Below are 24,116 nucleotides of genomic sequence, written 5' to 3' on the forward strand. Positions count from 1 at the left end.
CTGTTCATAAATACGTTACGTATTAGCTATCTGGGAAGCCTCAAATTATTGGAAGCCAATCCTTCTGTTTGTGGCAGCTGTTATTTTTAATACTGCAGTAACTTAAACAGCCGAATTAATGTAAACCAAGTAGTGCTAAAAGTAAAGCTGTCCCTGCCTGCCAAATTTCAATGCCAACAGAATTTGTACAACAGTTTAATATTTACAAGGATGCTTTTAATATTTACAAGGGTGCTTTAATGAAAGAAATGCTTCCAAGAAAGTAAGAAGGAGCGGAAGCACTTTTTCAAATTAAGATCCAAGAGAGATTTCAAAGTTGATGGGGCAATGCCTTTTTTAAATTGATCCTTATCTATTTGTTAAAAATACTTTAAAAAGTTTTCTCCCCTTAGTGCTAAAATATATTTACTATATAACATATTGGATATATTCAATTCACTTATCTATTCATACATATGTTTTTAGATACGAGCAGAAAACGACATAAGTGGGTGACATTTTGTTCTGCTAAAATCCATTAAGCTTGTCACCAGCTCCAGCAACAGTAGAATCTCATCATTTATGAATGCACTGAAGAGATCTACTGCTTGGTTTTTCTCATTGACCATCAGTGGCTTACAATGTTTTGACCGCTAGACGCGTATTAGCCTCTGTAGTACCAAATATTGGTATTGGGAATATGGCTGACTGAATATGACTGAATATGGAGGTGCATGGAGAAGCATGACACAAATTAACTGTTGTTGGAGAAAGAATCACATGGTGAGATTTCGATCCACAAAGAACTCTTCATGGGTGCCTGTTGTGATTTCAAACAAGCATTGCTTTGTTAGCTTAGTCTGTGGTGCTTATCTTAATGTTCTTAGGATGTTCTCTTCCCCTTTTATTTGTTACGGAAAATCACGTGTGCCTTGTTCTGCTTTTAGTTATTTCTCTTTCTTTTGTTGTATGGTTGCTGTAGATGGGTTGCCTATGATAAGGAACGCTACAAAGGCCATCAGTACTTGCTGGAGGAGGGAGATTATGAAGACAGACGTGCATGGGGGGGAACTAATAGTGTCCTCCTGTCTTTCCGGTTCCTTCAGGCTGTAAGTACTTCTATGAATTTAACACAAATTATGCACAGCTCTATACATAAAGAGGAAGGTTATTCTTTGTATGTGGTGCAGCTGTCTTGGTTTTAGTCATTCCATCTTTTGCCCAAGTTCACTCTCATTCTTTTCTTACTTGCTGAAATTTAGGCAGCACTGTATACATTGAAAAGCAGAAGCAGGTTCTAAATAGCCTTTGTAAAGTTCATCCAAAGAATGTAGCATAGAGAATTCCTTGTCTACCTGCCATATTTTCCGAGTATCTCACTTCTAGACTTCAAGCTGTTTGAATAGAATTTTCTTAAAAGATTAACATGCATAAATGTACAGTGTAGTTCTTTATTAAAATAAAAATAGCTTTTCAACACAGCAGCTGTTGCAAGCCTTAAAACAGCATTACCCTCTGTCTCTGTAATTTTTATGCCAGAAGATTTTGGCAGCATAAATAATCATGGTGAAAAAGTCCTTGCTACTAAAACATGTTTAGTGGAGTTAAAGATGAAATAATAATAACTATATCAGAGTCCAGTATTGGAAGCAAAGTTAGACTTTTCAGTGATGGGGAAACATGGGATTGGAACTTTTTTATCGTTTCCTTTGGGGTTTTTTTATTTGTTTGAGAGTTTAAGGATTTTTTTATTTTAATAAGAACTCTGTGAGCTTTAAATACAGCTGCAAAGATTAGCTCCTTTTGAGAATTAGATTGTTCACTCTGAGATTACTCAGTGTGGTATACTCAGATTACTCATCTCTTTATCTGAGGAGATGTGATATTCCTGAGGCAGGAATTTTGTGAAGTTTGAAGATAGGCATTTCAAGCAAACTCATTGTCTCAACAGTCGTCATTTAAAATAAAATAAAATACAGTACAATACAATACAATAAAATACAGTACAATACAATACAATAAAATAAAATGTGAACCCAAAAAGGCCATACTTAAATTCACAATTTGCAGTTTTGATTTTTATGAAAGGCACCTAGGAAAAACTATATTTATAATCAGAATCTATCCTGTAACTTAAGATAGAGGAATAAACTGAGTTGAAGAAAAATGTCCTTCTCAAAATAATTTATTTTCAAGTTTCTGAGAAAAACAAGCAGGAATTTTCTTATAACCCCTCTTTTCGAATTTGCAGAATCCTCTTCAGTTACTGACTAATGTTAATTTTTTTCTTTTCAGGCTATACACAGGATACTTGAGTAACTTGAATTGATCTTTTTTTAATCATCCTTTTGGCAAATGACATAATTACAAGCTTAAAATTGTGCATGTGCCTAGCAGGGATGACCTTCCACGTATATGCATGTATTTAATTTGACTTATGCCTAGAACAGGCAGGATGCTCAAGTCTTTGACATTTTAAAACCATGTATCATTCACACTCGTATGTAACGTGTGTCATTCAAATGGGCATATAAGTACCTATCAATATGTACGTATTGATAATAAAAGCATAATTAATACCTTTCCTTGAATTGTAGCACAACTAAAGGCAATGAGCTAGTTGCCAGTAAGATGACTAATGGCACTGGCATTTTGTTGCTCGGCTTGACCAACAGATTGACCGCCTCTCTCTGATGTGCAATGCGTAGGTCAGTGTTCAGGCTTGCCATATGCTCCCTTTGTGACTTTGTATACAATACTTAAGGTCAGGATTTTAAAAACATTTTAGTGCCAAATTTGTTTTCGTGGGGACCTGGGCAGAAATCCAAAGCTAGCTCTGTGTGCTTAAGGCCCCTCCTGGCACAGCGAACACGCTAGCTCTTTCGCGCAATCTCAGAAATTCTGTCAACAGGAGTGCAGTAAAGTTCGCGATGATTTTGGGCTCTGTGGGAGCATCCCTGGATACCAGATATTTGTTGCTGTTCCCTAGAAATTCTGTTTTGGTCAGATGAATTCAAGAGTTCTTTATAGAAGATGTAAGATTTTGTGAAATGTAGCCAAGTTGTGTTATTCATATTCAGCTTAGGTAGGTAGTGGGGCTTCGTATTGACCCTGCGCTTTATACATACTTACTGGTGTGGTCCCATGTAGGGGCCAATCCAGCTAGACTTTTGTTTGTTTGTTGGTTTGGGCATGACACCAGGTGACCTTGACTGTGTTGCCTTAAAGACCAGCGCAGACCTGAAAACAATTTAGCCTGACTTACACGGCATGAAGCTAAAGCTAATGAGCCCTGTGTACCTGAGTCAGCTCCAAGCAGAGTAGCATCAAATGTCTTTGTGCCGTGCTCCCAAAGCAGGGAGCGTGGTGCGGAAGCACGTAAATGACTCTGCAGAGAGCCAGGCTGGGTATGACGTGCCTCATTAGCCTGGGTCAGTACCGGCTCTGTCGACGTGGCTTAGTGCTATGCGAAGCTATTCAGATGCCACGAGGCTCAACATGACAGGTTCCACCAGAGCTTATTAGCAGTAGGAAAATCCAGCCCGTGTTTCGATACACATACCAGTGACTGCAGTTCAGCTGAGGCATGAATTTAATTTCCTGACAAATCAGAAAGGTTCGACAGCGCACAAAAGAGGGATTGTTGCAAGTCATCCCTCCCCACCCACTGGTGAAGATGTACATGCATGTAGGCATGCTGCAAGAGCTTTCTGTTTTTGTGTGGTTTAAATATTTCTGCTGTGAACAGTCACAAGCTCTAATGTGGGGATTCGGGGAGCGTTTTGAAAGCAGAGATAGAAAGGACTTGTAGAATTGTATTTTCCAGCATATTCCCAGCTCTTATCAGCACCTATGTTGGACACACAAGAGGCAAATACAGGGCTCGTTCCTGAAGGCAGACCACGGTTCGTACTGTGTGCTGGTTTGGGGGACAGTTGCATTTGTTTCTTTTCTGCAGTGTCAAATGAGAAAACTCGTGAAGCTGGGGTTTGCCTGTGGCTGTCGTGATCAGGGAAAGAGGCAAGTTTCTGAGTCTCTTCCAGTGGAGCAGAGTATGTTGCCTTTGGAGCTTGCCCGCTAATGTTTTCAAGTCTAAAATTATTTGCCTTGGTCTGAAAGTCCATTTTTAAGTATTTCTTCTGTTGCTTATTGTAAGAGAAGCTGTAGTGAAAATTCAGGGAGGAGAAAATGATGGCTGAATTTGAAACATGTTTTAAATGTAATTGCAATTCTGAGTATATTTCAGTATTTTAAATTTAGTCAAAGAAAATTATGTATGGATTTGATCTAAGTGGGTTCTCCGGAACTCTTACCAAGTCCTTGCTTTAGGACTGTTAAGGGTAGCTGGTTTTCATTGGCACTAAAACTGCACTAGTTTGAGGTTTTTTCCTAAAAAGTAGTCTGAAGCTGCAGTTGTTCATGACAGTTTTACCGGACTTGGCACTTTAATTTCTAGTGTGTACCTGAAGTAGTTGCAGCTTTTTAAATAAATGAAAGGAGATGGTTAACATAGTAGGAAAACTAGTTTTACTGCAGAATTTGTTCCATCACTTTTTAGTGTCCTGTAAACAATGCAGTGAGGTTGAACCACGTAAAGTGTTTGTTCTAAAATTGGTTTTCATTATGATTGAATCCTCTACAAAGGCATGACATCCTCTAAGGAGCCTGTTCGGTCAGGTTCACCTGACCAAATAAATCTGGCTGTATACTTGGCCTGGCCTTAATTTCTAAGTGGTTTTTGATTGTTGTAAGTCTTTTTTTTTCTCAGTGTAGCCTTCAGCATACCGCGATCTGGTTGGTAGCTTGTAGGTACTACAGCAGCAAGTGTTTAGTGCAATAATTCCTGTGATGGTGTCCTCATATGTTTGTGAATCTGCATGGGCTCTTGTATTTGCTTGATAGCTGTTTCTCTTGTTTGCAAGACTTCCTTATGTTCAACTTACTGTAACGTAGCTGAATGGTTCAGAAACACTACATTGAATTGAGTTCATGTTTTCTGTTAAAGGAAGAAAGTGAATTGATTGTTGTTTTCCATTTCCCCAAGCAGTGACTGAACTGTGTGCTTTAATTGCTAAGTGGTTAAAAAGTTGGAGATTTGAAACCCAAATTCAAATGATCTGAAGCTGTGCAAGTAATCAGGTCAAGCAACTATGCTAGCTGAAAGCGTACAGCAATGTCACACGGCTATCTAAGAGAGAACATGACTGTGTCATGCAGGATTTATTTTATAGCTATAGTGATTATTCATACAATGGATGTGTCCAAAAACTACAAACCCCTTGTGCTGGAAAGGTGATCTTGCCCAGTCTTTTGCTCTTTGTGATTATTGCCTTGTCGCTGTGACAGGATGACGAACGGGAGCTTGAAGTAAAAGACTACAGTCATGGTGATGCTTGGAGTAGTCATTTGTGAAGCTGTTGGAAGATCAGTGCTAAGTTCCCAACCCTTCCACCCTTCTTTCCCACAGAGGCATCTTTGCACTCTGTCATCCTTATAGAGGAATGAATGGTGCTCAGGGGCAGCAAGTTCTTCCAGTCTTCAGTGGAAAACACTGAAGGCCATATCAGATTGCCAGGCTTCCAGCTAGGCACTGCGATTCCAAAATATCCTGTAAAGATCCACATGAGGGACCTGAGCCCCTTCACTGCTTTGTAAAACGCTACCTTTCAGGCTACAAAAAATGTTTTATGTTGTGAAGTGTCACTGAGCTGTGACAGTTTGTCTTCTAACTCCTGTGCTGCCTCTTAGGATTTCATAGAGTCATCAGTGGCGCTCTTTCAATCTGATGATGAAGATGGGAAAGCATTAGACATCGTCAATGAAGAAATCCCTGATTTGGAACTGGCTGGATTTGGCCCAGAGACGAGATCGATTCTTGTGAAAAGTGGAGTGTAAGTCTACTGAAATATATAGATGGAAGTATTAAGTGGGTTTGTGCACAGTTGGATTTGTGTACATCTTCTGACAGAATATATTTCATGTGGCACAGGCAGTAAACATTTGGAGGAGAACAATGTTTCTGTCAGTTTCCTTGGTAAATGGAAGAAAAAAACCGAGTCTTAATTTTCTCTGAATCTCATGCCTTGACTCAGAGCTGGGCGTTCTTGTTGCTAGAGAAAGCTCATGATGTCCCTCCAGAGGTCACATAGACTGTAGTTTCATGATACAGGAGCTTTGGCAGTAATCTGGAAGAGGGATTTTAGGTATGTTAAGAACTGGGATACGTTTTGGGACAGGTGGAGCCTGTGCAGAAAGGATGGGCTGTGCCTTATTCGTAATAAAGTCAGACTGCTGCAACTGAAAATTAAAATAGTTTTTAGAGAACTATCTAAACTAAAAGCAGGGAGTTAAACCAACAGGTGTGGAAGAGTACCTCATTGAAGCTGATACAACCTGCAGGGTGGACTTGCCTAACTTTCAGGATGCATATGTGAAGTCTGGGAGAAAAATAAACAGCATGATTGCAATAAATAAGGAAGATGGATTAGACCCCCTGCAATGTCTGTTGATGGAGATGTGCAGTATTAACTGATGGTGCAAGGACAAATCTTACAAGTGCTAGAGGCCTAAAAAATGCCATTGGGGGAACTAGATTGCAACTAAATATAGCAACTCTGATATCGCAAATGTTGCAGAGATTTGCCAGAAGGATAAGCAGAGGAGCTACCAAATCTATAGGAATTATAGAGTAGGCTATTATAGGCACAAAGATGGTACTGTACATGAAGAGTGGTGTCAAGTACTAAAACATAAAATGCATTATGGAAAAAGAGCACTGTGGGATCATGGCAGTGGAAATCCAGACTTTAAGAGTAATTTTAAAAGTGTGATATTAACATTGTCATGCCTACCCTAATGCTGATGGTGATAGGTATCAGCAACTGTTGAGTGAGACTAAAAAAGCCTCAAGCTTAGGAAAGGTGGCAATAGTGGGGGATTTGAACTGCTCAGATAGAGACTGAATATCAGTGTCTCCTGAGGATGAGACACAAGGATGAAACACTAGGACTCAGTTTGGAGAAGAGATGACTGAGTAAGGATGTAAAAAGATCTGCAAAATCCTGAAAGTGGTAGACAAACTTAATGCAGCAGCATTCGCAGAATCTTGCATGACAACAGTTGGGGGATGCTTTACAGAACTACCTGAGGGTTGCTTTAAAACAGATTTAGAGGTGGGAAACAAAAAGCTTTTCTTACAGCAGAGGCAGTGAATTTCTGAACTTTCTGCTAAAGTAGGCTGTGGTGGCAGATAGCACCAGGAGGTTTGAAAAAAGCATTGGACAAATTAATAACAAACAGATTCATAAACGAGTACTAAAAGGATTAGGAAAGGAGATGCCCTCTGATATCCCTAATGTAACAGTCCCAGGTACTGGATGACTAAGAGAGGAATGCACCACCAAAAGTGGGCAGGTTAGTGACATCTCCAACTAGCCTCCATTTCTGCCACTGCCAAGGAGCGTGAGGGCAGGGCTAGATGTACCCTCGGTCTCGCGTAGTTGGGGATTTCTTCCTTCTTAAATCACAGCAGGGAAAGCAGGGTGGGAGAAGCTTGAACTGCCAACCATAACAAACTTTCGCTTTATCTCATCCTGTCAAGGCTTCCTCGTTTACTTCTCTTTCTCGCACCATTTTTCTTAAATCCAAATGGAAAAGTTGAAAGGAAGGCCTGTCTGGGGGGAAGCTGAACAGGTACAGGTTCATCTGAGCGAAATTCAAAAACTTGTCAGTTAAGTGTCTTTCCTCTGGGCTTCTAAGCAAGGCATCATCTCATGCTGAAATTAGATTAGATAGAAAGGCAGAAACCCAAAGTTGTGTTTTTGTCAAAGTAGCGTTTGCAGCGTAAAAGCGGAAGATCAAGTGTGTGACAGTTTTGCACCTCTCATTGAGTTTGATCTTTCGCTGTTTGTCAGATGGACGTATAAAGAAAACTCCAGGGATAATTGTTCTGTTTATCTCATTAGTATGTTCATCAAACTACACAGAAAAATGTGATGTTTTCAGTTTAATTTTTGTGTCATTCTGCAGGTGGGTTGCATATCAGCAGAAATATTTCTGTGGAGAACAATATGTATTGGAGAAAGGAAAATATAAATGTTTCTTTGACTGGGGAGGAACTAGTAAAATCATCATGTCAATTCGACCTATTAAGTTGGTGAGTTCCCAGAACTCGTTAAGGGGAAAACTTAAAAGACAAGAGCATACAATAATGTTATCATGTGGGCTGTGCTGTTGAATCAATTTAATCAAGTCTGTTCAGGTTGGGACTGAAATGAACACTCTGGATCTTTCAACTTGTTGAGAAAATTGTCAGGGAAACTTCCTAAGAAGAACTTCCTTTTGGCAGCTGCATTCATGAAAAGAATAACCTGGCCTGGAAAGATTAATTTGCCTTAAAATTTATTAATTTATAATGCCTAATTGGTAATGGATATAAAAATACTTGAGAATTTATCTGACCCATATTGTTGTTGTATAATAGAGGTCTGTTTTTCTTTCTATATTTTTATGCTAAAATATTTGTAATACATATAGTGAATAAAGACAGGAAATATTTTTAATCTATTATTAAATATAAAGTAGTGCAACTTGCCCAAATAGATTAGTGCCAGAACTGTCAAAACCCTAATGCAAAACAAAGACAATCCTCAGTAATGTGTATGTAATAAGTGATACTACTGCACTGAAAACAGGAAAGGATCATTTAACCTTCTTCTGAAGAGCACATGTTGAAAGAGGTGTCCCAGTCTTCAGTTATTTTTAATTCTTTTTTTCAAGAAATAGACTCAAAATAAATACAGAGACATTTATATAGGCTCTAAGCCACATTATATGAACTAATTAATTCTGGTGCAAGTTCTTTGCGTGGAAAGGGACTGATCAGTCAGGCAGGGAGTCACGAGCTTACAGGCAGCTGGTGACAGAGGCTGGGGAAGAGAATTGTGCCAAGAGCACGGGAAGTGTGTTTTTCTCTGCTCTTGAGTTCATAATTAACAAATTTCAAGAACTCGACATGTCTTATAGGAAATTAATTGTAACTAATTTTATTTATTTATGTGCATGTATATGCATTTATTATTGCAGGAACCGCTTGGAACGAATGAGCCTCCACATTTGGTATGTTGACATTGTACACCGGTCTCTAGTACTAAACTGCACTTAATAATTGAATACAGGTAATGTCGAATGCCTTGCTTTGTTACTTCAGATGGTATCTCAGTATTATCATCTCCATACAGCAGAGCATTGACGGAGAAAACGAGCAGATGTATAAAGGTTAAGTTCGCTAATGTTTTACTTTTTCCTTTGTTCCAGAACATACCTTTTAGTATTCTGTCCTCAAAATTGCAAGCAGTTAGTAGGGTTTGAGTGACTTTGGATCTCTATTTTCCTCTTCTTTCTGTTTCTGGAAACTCACTGTCACATGCATTCATCCTTCTTTGTGGCATATATTCTTTCCATTATTTTGCATTATATCTGGTTTGTCACTATCTTGTTGAAGTATAAGGTGAAGAAGAAAGTATAAACTGCAGAAAATTCAACCTCTCTCTTTAAACTTGCAGACACATCAACAGAGGAATTTGGGTTTTTTAGTCTTGGACGTTGGTAGCTCTGCTTTTCATAGTCTCCCAATCGTGTATAACCACTCCTCTAGCAGCAGGCACCACTTGCTCCGTGCTTCCCTTTTCCTCACAGTAACATGACCTTAACTGAACACATCCTGATTATACAAAGCTGTGATTAACTTCTTATAGAATCATAGAATAGTTAGGGTTGGAAGGGACCTTAAAGACCCCCCTGCCATGGGCAGGGAAACCCTCCACTACACCAGGTTGCCCAAAGCCTCATCCAACCTGGCCTTGAACACTTCCAGGGATGGGGCATCCACAGCTTCTCTGGGCAACCTGTTCCACTGCCTCACCACCCTCAATGAAAAAAATTTCTTCCTTATATCTAATCTAAATCTCCCGTCCTTCAGTTTAAATCCATTGCCCCTTGTCCTATCACTACACGACCTTGTAAAAATTCCCTCTCCAGCTTTCCTGTAGGCCCCCTTTAAGTACTGGAAAGCTGCTATAAGATCACCCTGGAGCCTTCTCTTCTCCAGGCTGAACAGCCCCAACTCTCTCAACCTGTCTTCTTCTATGATACATTCTATTTCCCTGAAAGTCAGGTCTGACTTGGTGACAACTTATAAAGAGAAAGTGGTCCCTATAATTCACTTTTAGTCTCAAGAACAAGTTAGTGTAGGGAGTTGCACTTTTGGTCATTATCTTACAAGGTTATGTTCCATTAATGTACCTTTGTGACATCTTTCGAAACCAAAGACCTTCTCTGAGTGTGCTCGTCACCAAAGATGGTCTAGTGTCTCCCACAACATTCTGTGCCAACAGAGCTCTCCTCCCTTCCTGCGTTAGTTTGATTTCTTTTTTTTTTTCTGTACTGCAGTGTGCTGCTAGCATGGGCGATTATCTAAGTGGTTATATCACTCTCTCTGTGACATGCTCTTAATTAAGCAAAACTGGAAAACTTTGTTTCAAGAAACATAACACTTTTTCAGACCAAAGAGACTTTAGAGCTCAATGGTTCTGTTTCAGAAAACTTAAGTATTTTATCCTTTGGACGCAATTTTGCTGTTTCTTGCTTGGATGGGTATAATAGCTGTAAGCACATAGGAAATACATACATTGTGTTACTTAGCAGGTTGACCACACCCTTTTTTTCTCCAAGTATTCTGATTCTACGATTTTATTATTAACCCAGAACTCCAGGAAATGTTTCCTGTTTGAAGACATAATTGGTGTATTATTTGAGTCTTAGACACTGATTTCCTCCCAGACCTATTCATATGGCAGTTTGCGGCCAAATCCAAAGACTTGCAAGTACGTTCACAGTAAGGCCTTGGGAAATGATACCAGATAAAATAATCAACTCAGAGGAAACTGGTGGGATCCAAACAGTTGAAGATCATTTTCTCTCCATGTTCAACTCTTCTACTCCCAAAAACTATTATTTGAGTGATTTAATCCAGTATTGCAGACCTTTAAGATCAATTCAAACCTTTCAAGTTTCAATAAATTGTGCTTTACAGTCTTTTTATTTCTAGCGATATGTGAAAAAATCTGTGTGTGTATGCACACTCACTTTTAAACACTGACATGTCCTACATTGTGTTTTGCCTTTTGTGCTCTCTAATAGCAGTCTTAACGCTGTTTTTAAGAAATACTATCCTGATTTACCACAATCCTGGTTTTCATAGTATTCTGCCCTAAAGTTAGGGAAGGAAGAACGTCATTCGTATTGCTACAGTTCTTTTAGGAGGGGAAATATTTTGAGTAAGTTTATAAGGGAAAACATTTAAGGATAAGTAAAGGACAGTCTTTTGGGCAAATATGAAAAAAAAATCCCATTCAAAGTAAAATAAAAGTTTCCATGTGTGCAACAGTCTCTTAGTTTGGGACTTAAAAGCATGGTGCATACGAGCTGAAAAATCCTGAAGCATCCTTATGTTTGACCCTTGTAGAAGCCACATACCGGTTATTTTGAATGATTATATGTTCTCCCACCTTTAATAAATGTATGTCTGAGCTAAGGGAACTTTTTTCACTCTCCACAAGAGTGTGTCTTTTTTTCACTTCTGTTTTTAGTTGCTTCACAGAAAATGAAAGGCAACTAAATTTTTTTAAATCTCTCAGTAAGTCGACTGACTTTTTCCTCCTGCCAGGCTCCCTAATAAACAAAGTACATATAATGCCAGAATGCCTGAAATCACCAACTCTAAAAAGCCATTAATTTTATTTATTAAGAATAAAACTTAGTTTTGCCTGGTAAGAACAAAGCCTCTTTCAATAGCACCTGGCCTGTACAGATGATTTAGGAAGCAGAGATAATTGCCGTGATAACTTGCATTTGTATTTTAACGTGCTGTCTGTTGACCGCTTAGGAAGCGAAACCTTGTATAGTAATGTCAAACCCTGACAACGTAGAGAGAGCTGCAGTTTGAGACTAATTGCAGATATGCAATGTTTTCACTGAGGAATCAGTACTTCACTCCAGCTTTTGTCAAATTAAAACCATCATCTGTTGTTAGATATGTTCTCTATAAAAATGAGTTATAGACGGTTTTTAAAAGCCTTGCCTAGCATCTGACCTATGAAAGAAAGACAGTGCGTATATATATTCCTTTATAAAGAGCTTTGACATGAGTGGTTAGAAAACGCTATATAATTACAGCTTAAGTAGATGCTTTCTGACACAGCAGTGCAATTATATTTACAGAAAAATCAGTTAACGCTTTATTCGTTGTATTGTATCTGATTTGCGTTCTCCAGTTTGCAGTTACAGCATGCAAAGCCAGGTTAAGCCTTTCTTTTTCTTTCTAACGGGAAACATACTCACTTCTTTTAAAAACATAGACTGATCTTTTCCATAAAGTCATTTGCTGATACTTGCGTTTGTCTTCTTGCTCAGTACTGGCAAAAGCACTTGATTTCTTTTCTTTGGCAGGAAGCTAGGCCAAGTTGGGGCATGAAGGGGGAAGTAGATCTTGCAACAGCCATCGTGTTTTTCTTCCATTACAGAATATGAGCTTTTCTCTTGATACAGTTGAATTTTTCATTCTTTTCCAGCCGCTCTTACAGGCTTTAAAGTGAAATTCACCTCGGTTACACAGTGGCAGCCCAGGGGTACAGAATTGTAGGTGATGTTGCTGTAGGTCATAGGCTCTATCATACTACTACTTTTTTCCTTTTTTTTTTTTTTTCTTTTATTGCAACACTTTCAACCTTACTGCTTTTTCAGGGTAAATTGATCGCATCTTACTAGTGAGGTATGGTTCAATGTGGCTTGAAGTTCTTCACCATGACATGTAAAAACAGCTTAGCTGAAATTCAGAATTTCATGGTATATTTACCAGACTGCACTCCGTTCCCCCAGAAATTCTCTTGCTAGTTCTTACATGAAAAACTACCAGCAGTCACTGTGGTCACAGAAGATGTCGAGGCACTTTTTCAACAGTAGCCCTTTATCTTTCAACCAGTGCTTCCCCATCCTGTTTTGGACACTGGATTACTGAGCTGTAGCAAGAGTTAGCTGCAGTTACTCTTTGTAGAGTACTTTTACTTTGGATGGAAGATAACATCCTCAGTACTAGCCTTCTCTTTTTCTCTGGGCCCTCTCCTGCTGCAGTTGAACTTATGCTTGATACCACTGCCTTAGCATCACTGGGAAGCATCCTGTACTGGGCCCAGAGATGATAAAACACTTGATCTTTCTAAAAGTAAAACCAGCTGTAGAAATGTAGAAGATTCCTTAAATGAAGTTCATTCTATTTATTGTATCTTTGTGAATTGAACGGATACTTCTCTTAAGAGCACAGCTGTCTCTGTTTACATTAATGATAATGTGTTCGTTTTCCTTCTAGTCATTGGTTTTGTTTTGTTTTGTTCTTGTAGCTCAAAGCTTTCAGTAATACACATTTCCAAGGAGCATGTATAGATTTCACAGCAGAAGTTTCTGATTTTACATCATTCATACCATGTTCTTTTAAGGTTCTTCGGGGATGGTAAGTCTGTTGTTTTACATGCCACCATTCTGGGTAATATGAAAATTTTTTTTAAACACTACTAAATTTCAGACAGCTGACAGTGCATAACACATGCCCATCATATTCCATCATGTCTTAGACCCTTTGTTTTGTAATGCATCTCAGTAACTGTCGTCCTGTCATTGGTTTGGGTGGTATGCGTTTTGCTTTCCCTGTGGGAAGTTGGCACAGTTACTGTGATTCTTTTTTTAACTCCAGTTAGAATTTATTCCAGATTTTGAGAACTTGGTACAGTAGAATTGTCTACATTCCACACACGTCGTTTGATTCTGGAACTGAAATTTCTGTACCACGTGATTTGATTTTTGTTGCTTTGGTTGCTTTGTCCCATAGCCTTTCAAGTCACTTCACTTTTAAGCTTAACAAGAACAAACAATTCCTTATTTCCTTAGCAAATATTAAATCTTGAACAAAACTTAATAAGCAGCTAATCTGTTTTGTTACATTATTCTTGCAGTTGGCTCCTGTATTACCAAGGGGAAATCACTGACAATCACTGTGTGCTGGAAGAAGGCCTCTATGTTGACCTCAGTTCCTGTGGCTGCCCGACTGCTACAATCAAATCCCTCAAGCCTATTCAATATGTAAGGACTTTATTGAAAAAAAAATAATGTTTTGGAACTCTTTTCCTGGTCAGATGTCTGAAGCAAGTGCTTGTGCTAAACAAATTCCCACTCGGGGAAAAGAGTGAAGTTTGTTTTCTTGGCTTATGGGGTTTTTTTGGGTTAGGAACAATTCAGGCTGCATGCATGCATGCACGTGGTCACTTGTAGGCACACGCTGTTGAGGGTTCCGGACTCAAAGTTGCTCTCTTTTGTACGAGTTGCATTGGTTGGCATTTTTCTGACTGGTCTTTATAATACAGCTCAGTGAGCTTAGTACACAGTGAGACATTGATTTTTGTCACGCTGTCTAAGCGTACGGGACTTACTTTGTTAGGCCTATAGCCAAGTTTCAGTCTTAAAGCAAAGTACACACAGAAGACATAAAAATTGAAATTGCAAGGTAGCATATACTTTCCATACTCTGTTTAATTTACTAGCTATTTTATAGAAAGATAAAAAAGGTTTTCACTTCTTAATGGCATCTCAAATCATGGGTCAATAAGGTGGTGTAATATACCATACATGCGGTCTGTGAGCTCTGTATGACATATCAGATAACCCAGTCAAAAGCTCATGTGCCATCCTCTCTCTTGGTGACTTCTGAGATACGGGGCGAGTACTTATTACACATGCATATAGTCTTCGTGTGACTTTCAGGTCACGTTGCTTGCATTACCCAAGCACACAACTTGCAGTCAAGTGACCTATTGTAACAGTAAGGTGAGACACGAGGTCCTCTACGGTCAGGAGATCGGACATTCTACTCTCCAGTACAAGGTAGATATGGCTTTTTGGATCCTGTTGTAATGCTGCACACAGGACATATACCTCTGGAGTCTTCCTGTCATTTCTGTGCCTTTGTCCCATATCTCAGTATGCTCCTATGCAAGAGCATAAAAGATGAGCTGGCCATAACACTGTCGGTAAAAGAGAAGCAAGTGACTGTTCTGTCCACTCCTCTCAAACATTGACCAACTTCTTCAAAACTCTGCCTCCTTCCCTGATCACAGAACACAAACTCGATCTATGTGATGTGTGCCCTTGAAAGTAACTCTTACGAAACTAGACTTCAAAGATTACTCAGTTCATTTTTCTTCAAGTATTAAAGTCCTTGTTTCTATTTGTGAACAGATTTTTAAAAAACAAACAACAAAAAAAACCACCAAAAGCCATGAGCATGGTGGGAAGGATGTACAACTTGAGTTTGAGACCTGGTCTTTTCACTAGGTTACATAGATACAGTGATTTCAGTGGAGCTATAGCTTCCCGCCTGCCGAGAGCCTGGTTTCCTGATGAAAGTCATCTCCTTTTCACATTAGACTTTTGGACTCTGCTCTGCTAAATCAGAGTGAAGTTTTGACATGAAATGGTAGGTCTCATCCAAATCCCCCAGCCTGTAATCTCGCAGGGAAGTAACTATGCAGTTTGGCATAGTAGGAAGCTACTGGCAGCCCTCGATTACCGAGGGCCAAGCCCTGGGAGAAGTGTGTTTGGCAGGCTGTGTGTGGGAAGCTTACGCACGTCTTCCTGTTAGTGGCTTGCACCTCTTAGTTCAGTTCCTCTCTTGCAAATAGGAGCCGTTGTACTTCACAAAATTGAGGTGCTAAACAGCATAAACTGCTGTTGAACCACACCTGTGTTACAAATAGAAGTGCCCTCCCCGGCCCCTGGCACATTGTGTAGTCGCCCAGGGCAGCCCTCAGGGGCACTGTGTAGCACAGACGAGATGTTGAGCACGCAGCAGTTTGGTCAGTGGTCAGAAACAGCCCTAGTTAATTCTGTACATTGTCCGCAGTGCACTGTTCTTGGAACAGAGCCCTTTCTATTACAAGATGTTTCTGTTAGCTCATTCAGAGAGCAGCAAGCGTATTCCCAAGTGGAATTGTTGTATAGCTTGACTGAATTCAGTTGTGACATTGGGAACCCCTTCCATTGTTCAGCTTTAAATACCAACCCAATTTCAGACCTAAAGTATGTCAATGACTCACATGTAAGAGGGAGACTCTTTAACCCCAACACCCAGCCCCAAATGTGTGTTGTCTCCTGCTCTCCTTTAAGTGAGACGTGTTTGCTGCAAGTGTAACTGTTAGAAGGACTCTCATGTTGGAGGGAGCCGTGTGTTTCCTCACTGTGTGAGGTTTCTGCATCCCAGATGTTGACTATAAGTAAAGGCCCATGTGTGGCACTAGCAGAGGGGGAAAACCCACACTTTTAGCAGTACAAAGGACTGAAGGCTAGCTCGCTAGCATGGTGTAGATGTGGGCCAGCTATATATTTCAGAAGGAGATTGTTTCAGCCAGTCCTGTGGAATAGAATGAATCTGGTGGAGGAAGTGGGGACACAGGATCTGGGTATCCCCTTCCTAATTTGCAAGATTATAATGATTATTAACTATATGTTACCTTGATATTGTCCAGCTGAGTGAAGTCCCAACTCGAGGCCTTCATCTGCAGAATGTATGCAAGAATAGAGATTCTTTGTTTAGGACTAACTCCAAAGAAGCTGTGAAACACAGGAGTCAGCATGGGCCACTGGCACCTGCAGGGTGTGCAGCTTGGCTGGGCATCCACTCTGATTTCTGCATCTGACTCCGAATCAAGATGTCCTCTCTGTCTGTCCGTTACGGGAACTGAAAGGAACCTCTAACAAATTTTTTGCTATTGCACGTAGCAACACCTGCAGTGTAACTTTTTGAGTTTTCACTTAAAATCTGTAACAGTTTTGAGGGGCTTTTTGGATGTTGTCAGCTGCCACAAGATTTCTGGGCTCTCCATTTTGGAAGGAGAATTTGAGGACTGAAGTTACATGTTTGTAGTACTCCTTCATGGCGTGGGTGTGCTTTTGTGACCTGATGGAACAACACTCTAAGGTAACAGTGGGATTTTTGTGACTGAGTAGGGTAACAGTAATACCTTAATCTGTATGAAACAGCTAAGAACCTCTGCAAATCCTTGACAAAATATTTGCAAACAAATATAGCAAATGTTCTAAATTAAAAAAAAAAAGATGATTTTTTTTTTTTTTTAGGAAAGTTAACATTTGAGCTTTTAATTTGAAAATTGCCAGGAATACAGTTTGCTTGTTTAAGAGTTTAATTACATAGCAAATGAAAAATCTCATTCTAAATCACTGAGTTGGCCCAATTAAAATAGAAAAAGCCCAAAACTTTCAGAGCAACATAAAGTTCATTTATATCTGGCTCAGACTAGCGATGGTCTGATTTCTTCACTGTGATGACAGTATTGTAGGTCGGCTAGCTTTTGTTCTAACCTTTATCACTTGGAGGGATGTTCTGTCGGTTCTTTGCTGAAAAGTGAAGTTGTCATCATTTACGTATGGCATGCTACCCTCACCCTGTCTGCACGCACACTCCTCCGTTTCTCAGGAAACTCAAATTAACATGGTTCCACTTTGGTTATTTCCCCATTTATTATGCATTGGTGTCATACTGGAATTAAGCACATCTTTGCAACCAGTTTCCTCTACTGTTTGTTTGGGAAGTAACAAAGCAAAAGTTAACATATGTTTGTAAGGAGAGTGAGGAAGGTGTTCCTTTATTCCCAGGAGCCTCTTTCCCATCTTGGCTTATTCTCTGAGGCGTGTAGTACTCAATCTCTTTAGGAGATCCTACCTGTATTTTTTTCCCTGCTGTTCTATTTCATTCAAATTCAGACTGGACTGTTTTGTCTTTCTGGGAGCATTTAGGAAAAGCTGTACGTTAATGAGAGGATACAAAGAAGGAACAAAACATATCTGTACCTTGATAATGAGAAAATATTGTTCTTTTGGTTTTGGTATTCTGGGAAGAAAAACAGTGTTGCAATACTCATGTATTCATCTAGTCTGTGTATTGAATAGTGATGTGTTATGTGGCCTCTTCCCTTTGGAAAAGGGGAATGCTTCTGAAAGACCTGTGAGTCTTTTTCATGTACTGTTTTATTAGTGGGGAAGATACCCTAGAAAGTGTATCTCACAGGAACATATTTCTTTAAGTGAACTGACAGTTACACAGTAAACATTAGAAGTGTACACATCTATGTAGTAGTGATAGGAACACTGGAACTAATGTAACTTGCCTCTCGCCATCTCCTTTCATCTAAAAATCCCAAAGCACTCTTAAAGAAATGCTCGTTGCTGAAATGTACTGGTATTGTTGTGAATAGCCACTCTGCAGGCAGGTAAAACCATAGCACAGGCTAAAGGCAGCTGCATTTGCTGCAGCAGTGCAGGTATCCATGCCTGTGTCAGCAAGGACTTGCCTTTGGCATTGCCATGAATTCATGAAAAGGAAAGTGTGTGCCTTTTAGTAGGCACACCTTTGAGTAGTCTCACCTACCAGGCGAGAGAGCGGGTGAAGTCAGCTGGGCCATTTGTAGGGCCATGGTTGCTTATTGGGGCATTTGCTCAGTGTTTGTTGCTTGAAGAGGTTAATCTTTTGGGATAGAAAGCCTTACAAGATGTTCTTACAAAGGGGAGTTCAGCTCTAGTGCTGCGTTTTTTCCGGCATGTTGTTTTGTTAAACTCCCTGTAATATTTGGTGTGACTTACATGGACAGGAGTATCCAGGATTGTTGCACTGAGCAATTAGTTTTCCTTCTAAAAGCATTGATTTCAGCCCTAAAGTTAAACCAGTCTCATAGTTTCTGAAAACAAAAATGAGATCTGGGCTGTAGGTGTGCAACAGGTGTTATTTTTTATTTTCTTCGAGGCATTCCTTATTCTTGCTCTGAATGGTTGTGATAGTTCCTGTGTTTCTATATTGATTATCTTTTCGAAGTTAAATACAGGTGTTAACTAATCTCCCCAGCATTCCTGTGAGGCAAATCATGAAATCAGATACAAAAATTAATCAGTGTTTCCCAGGGCCAGGCAATGAGTCATTCTGTGTAGCTGGACTACTTCTGTGGGACTGGACCGTGGGTGTTGCTGTTGTCCAGCAGTGTGTTCCTCTCCCTCAGCCAGGCATCCTTCTCACGCTGAAGGGAGTAGCCAAGCCAGCGCAGCTTCGCTAAGGACAGTTGTAAATGATGAGTTAGCCAAGACTGAAGAATAAAATATTTTTTCCAGGGATGTTGTAATACAGCTGTGGAGGCTCCTCTAGTTAAGGCTCTGGTGAATGCTGTTTGCGTAGCAACAGGTCACCAGGGGCGCAAAGTGGGGAAGCGTACCAACCCTTGCCATGGCTGGGTTACAATTGTGCTTTAGTCTCATCCCATGGATTTCCTTCTTTGGATTTATTAGGCTTTCCCATCAAAGTCTGCAAAATCTCATTTTGCAAAAAAAAGGTACGAGGGTAAGCCTTTGGGTTGAGCCCTTCTGAAAGGGCTTTGTTAGTAATAATTTTCACAAAATTCCTAATAAAAAATTGTCTGTGTGTTGTCCATAGCTAAGACTACCCTTGTTTTCATTATAAGCATGTGTACGAACTCACTGGTGTGCTTGGTTTTCAGTTGTAGCACCTTTTGGTTAGCTTCTCTGGGTCTGCACACTATGGCTTTTCAGTGGGTCAAGCACTTGAACTGCGAACAGAAGGTGTCTGAAAGGACGCTCATCTTGCACTGATCTCCAGTTAATATCAAACACTTCAGACTTGCATTGCATTTTTTTCTGAACTTGTGAAGTATAAAATTCTATGCCAAATTGTGAAAAATTTTGGTGCACAGCTGCTCTTTGTTAAAAAAAAAAAGGTGGAAGTCATTGAGGGGAAAGTCTGAGCTGAGTTGAACCGTGCGAGAGATTTTTAGTGTGTTGATTTCCATGGCTTACCTTTCTGCCTCTGAAATCACACCATGGGGAGAGGAAAAAAGCTGTGTTATTTTCATGGCATCACATGCTGTGTTAGGCATAGACTACCCCACCTGTTAAGTAAAGAATATCACTGTATTTAACAGTTCACAAGGCTTCTTGTATCTTAAATGCTGTGTAAATACAGCTGTTCTTAGTCACCGGACTCTTGAATATATTAAATCTCTTAAAGTTTCTCCCTGAACAGCGGCATTAAAAAACAGGGCAAGTAAAACCTCCTGAAACTTTATTGGTGCTAGTTTCAGCAAGGCAGTTAGTTCCTTGTTAAGATCAGGTTAAGTAATTCTTTAGTGCTTTGTCATTCTTGCAGTAGGCAAGCTTTTCCCAAAGGATGGCATTTCAGGTATTTTCCTTTAAATAACAATGAAAGGAAGCTAAGGTAACCCTGACCTGGATAAGGCAATGACTTGCCGATCCTGGGTAAATGTAGATGAGCTCACCTTTTGAAAATTGGGGCTGGGGCCACCATCTGAGGTTGTCCCCTCTTGTATTCGCTGCTCAGTTGCCCTTCCTCTGGCTCTCCGAGAGCCCTGTTCCTCCCTCGCCTGTCAGGATTGGGCCTTGGTGAAGAAAGCCGATCCTGTCAGTCTCACACTTATCTACTGGTGACTCTTCAGCCTGAAAAGGGCTGATGGTGCACCTCTGCGTTCTGCAAGGAAGAGTGGGAGCAAAATGCCTCTGTAGTAAGTGTAACAGCATAGCCTCAAACCTTGTTTTTTGCCATTGGTAGTTTCCATGGAACTATGAAAACAAAAATCACAGAAAAAAGCCAGCTCAAGTCACTGCTGCCAGCTGTTGGTGTAAAACAGTATGTATAAAGTGAGTAATAAGCTCATTGTTCTATATATGGTTATGGAAATATGAGAGCTTCAGTGCTTGAGACAGCAGCTTGTTTTATTTTTCTGTGCTTCACGTCTGTGCCAAGATGAGCAGAGTCCTCCTGAGCTCTCACTGGAAAGGTGGATTCAGTCCTTGTGATCAGTTGTATGTGTGATAGATGCAACGTCTGCTGCGTACCGACAGGCTGGGACTGAGCAACTGAACAGGGCTTTCTCAGGCCCATGAAGTCCAAACAGTCTAAACCACGTGAGAGCTAGGGTCGTTTTAATTGACTCCAACAATTTGCTGTTGTGATTCTTGGTGTATAAATGGATATGCTGGATCAGATGACTTGTCCATCTCACACAGCATCCCTGGTTCTTAACGTATTGAATATTGCAACAGCAGGATAAATTTTAGGCTTTGGCAACAATTTCTAGCAGCAAGGATGCCGAACGATGTTTCCCATGCTTACTAAAGCACTTGTGAAAATTTTCCCTGTTGGACCTGTTCTGGACATGGCTTCTAGTCTCCACTCAGGCAAAGGCCAGTGCCAAGGGAGAAGGCTTTTGCAGACTGGATTGTGATGATACAGTCTTGCTGAGCAAATCAACCTGAGAAGTAGCTGCCTGCAGTAGGTCTGCTGATCTAGATTTCAATGTAAGCCCTTAAACACACACTGTAAATTTGACCCACCTCATCCAGCAGAAGGCAGGTGGGAAGCACTGACATTCCAAAATAAAAACATTACGGGTTTTAATCTCTTTTGTAACATTAGTTTTTTAGGAGTGCATTGAGCTTTCAAAATCTCCCCAGATAGGTGATCCCAAGCTCTTCTTTAAAACATCTCAGCAAACTCCCTGTCCATGCAGTGTTGCATGACTTACATTGTCCCTGCGCTAGTCGGCAGAGGAAACAAATTCTCTGAGGCAGGATTTGAACAACCAGCTACGTACCAAGCCCACTGATTGAGTGCCAGTAATGTCGTAAGTCCTGAATCACCATTGAGCTCTTCAGAGTCACTTCACTACAATACATGTGCCTCTTCAAACGTGAAAGTTATGTTCGCTTTATTACTTAGTGCCTATTTCAACTTAAAAGCAAGATTTTGTTTCATCTATTCCACCTGAGGCCATGTCTTTGCTGCCAAAGAAATCCTGCCTTTTGCTTGGGCTGGCTACCTCAGGGTAACATCTGGGAAGAGCAAGGTGATGTCCCTGGAGAGGCTGCTAATTGCAGCAGTTAGCCAGACCTATTCCCTCTTCCTTTACCAAATGCATCAATATATAAACTACAGGTGCTTATGATCTTGGTTACGATACGTCCCTTATGGTTTTAGGTTAAAAATGCTGAAAAATTGCACAAGTGTTCCTTATACTAAAACACAGACTTTGTGTATTTAAAGCTGTTCCCTCTGTGCTTTTCTGCTGATCTTACAGCTGCACTGCGTTTTCGTGCAAACTGATCTTTTAGTTTGCTTCCATAGGTAATCTCTCAACTGTAGAAGAGGACATTAAGTGAAAAATGTTTCAATTTTACAGGAGATTGAAGGGATTACTAATTACGCTACTTCTTCAGGTTTGTCAGAAGAAAATTAGGAATGTCTGTTAAAAACATTGAGAACTTTTTAGTTCTGATGTTTTTAACTTTTCCCAATTTGTAGATCCCTAAGATTTTTCCAGTGAACCACTGCTAATTGAAGTCTATGGACAAGGGATTTGTGATTTGCCTCACTACTTTAGATGCAATCTGCAGATCACCCTGAAAACTACTGCTGCAACCTGTTCCATCAATAAATAAATAAACGGAATTTATGAAAAGTAATCAAGGCCCCAGTGATACAGATTGGCTCAGAAAGAGATTTTTCAAATGCAGACAGAGGCCTCCCTGCGTCTCGAAGTGACTCCCTGTGTCAGTGGGGCACTCCGATGACAAAGCCACTGATAAATGCAGCACGTTTCAGCTCTGTGTGCTTTGTTGGTGGATGTACGTTTTTTTTTTTCCTTGCTGTTACATTTGCTGAGGAAGCATGATCTAACCCAAAAGCTTGTGGAATTTAAACTGAAGTGGACAAATGTGTGCATAATGGCGAGCAACTGAAGTTAGACTATTCCTAGTAAAACTTGGCTTTTTTTTCTCCTTCCCCCCCCAGGTTTTTGCCGAGCCCTCCATCAGTCTGTTTGCTCTGGAATGCTGCAAGGGCAGAGAGCTGCACTTCAATGAACCTGTCAATTCTATTTTGAATGAGGACCTTCATTTTTACACTCAGTCTGTATGGGTTAGAAGTGGATTGTAAGTATGGAAGAAATATTCTTGTCAGATTTGCGTTACTGGAGCTAATACTGAGCATGCATTTTCTCCCAATTACCGCCTTTTTTTCTTAGGATGTGTTTTACTTTCTAACTTTTATTTTGATACAATAGAAGATTCTAAAATGCAGTTGAATGCTAGACCCGCTTTTTGTTTCAGGACCCAAACTGAACAAAAACTCTGGACCGAGGGTGTATTTCCTCCTGTAAGAATTGTCCTTTTATCCCTATACAGTAATGAACAATAGAGCCTGTTCAAACCAGGAACCAAAAGTAAATAAGTTTTGATTGCTGACTTACAAAGACAGGTAGAGTAAACTTGGACTGCCTTTATTAACTGGCTGTAAAACAGCAGCCATAAAGCGCAGTGATTTAATGTAAACCACCGCCATGGTTCAGTGAAGCTTGACGCGTTGATCGGCTGCCAAACAGGCAGCAGCTTCTGAGGGAAGCTTGGGGTGAATCTAACAGCTGGAACAGTAATTTGCTTCTGTTATTAGTTTAACCCCCCTCCATGAGTGTGAATGCACACCCAGGGTCTTCTGTGAAAACCATTTTACATCTGCAGAAGCAACCTTCTGACCTCTCCCACATCTCCCCCTTTCACCTCCTGGAGACACTCCCAAGTATTCTGTCTTGGCCAGGTTTTCAGCCTCCACATCCATAGCAGCAGCAAATAACTTGCAGAGTCCCATCCTACAACTGAGACTGACTGGAAACTGCTGTTCTTCCAATGCGACAGACATTTCCTGTGTTTATTTTTAACCTTTTCCCCTCCTTTCTTACATAGACAAGGCTGTAATTTTCCTCAGAGATCTTATGGGATGACACAAAACCATGCAAAATTCGAACTAACTGGGCAAGGAATTAGTGTAGACTGTTCACGGCTTAGGTATATCTGTTGCGATTGTTACGATTGATTTTTCAAACACATCTAGTCTGTGAACCACCTAAAAGCCAAAACCCTTCTACAGCTACCTGTGATAACACTGA

The 24,116-nt window shown here is 40.2% G+C and overlaps 1 protein-coding gene across 1 annotated transcript in view; it reads left to right on the plus strand.

Moving 5' to 3' along the window:
• The window catches only part of CRYBG3 (crystallin beta-gamma domain containing 3), a 99,894-nt gene that overhangs the window by 66,776 nt on the left and 9,002 nt on the right, over nucleotides 1-24,116 (plus strand). Inside the window, 7 exon segments of the mRNA XM_086622928.1 lie at nucleotides 962-1,088; nucleotides 5,728-5,870; nucleotides 8,008-8,134; nucleotides 9,064-9,096; nucleotides 13,434-13,543; nucleotides 14,043-14,169; nucleotides 22,967-23,106. Coding sequence (XP_086479054.1) covers nucleotides 962-1,088; nucleotides 5,728-5,870; nucleotides 8,008-8,134; nucleotides 9,064-9,096; nucleotides 13,434-13,543; nucleotides 14,043-14,169; nucleotides 22,967-23,106 — 807 coding nt within the window.

The sequence above is a fragment of the Tauraco erythrolophus genome, chromosome 1, assembly GCF_009769465.1.
Source record: "Tauraco erythrolophus isolate bTauEry1 chromosome 1, bTauEry1.pri, whole genome shotgun sequence".
NCBI lineage: Eukaryota > Metazoa > Chordata > Aves > Musophagiformes > Musophagidae > Tauraco > Tauraco erythrolophus.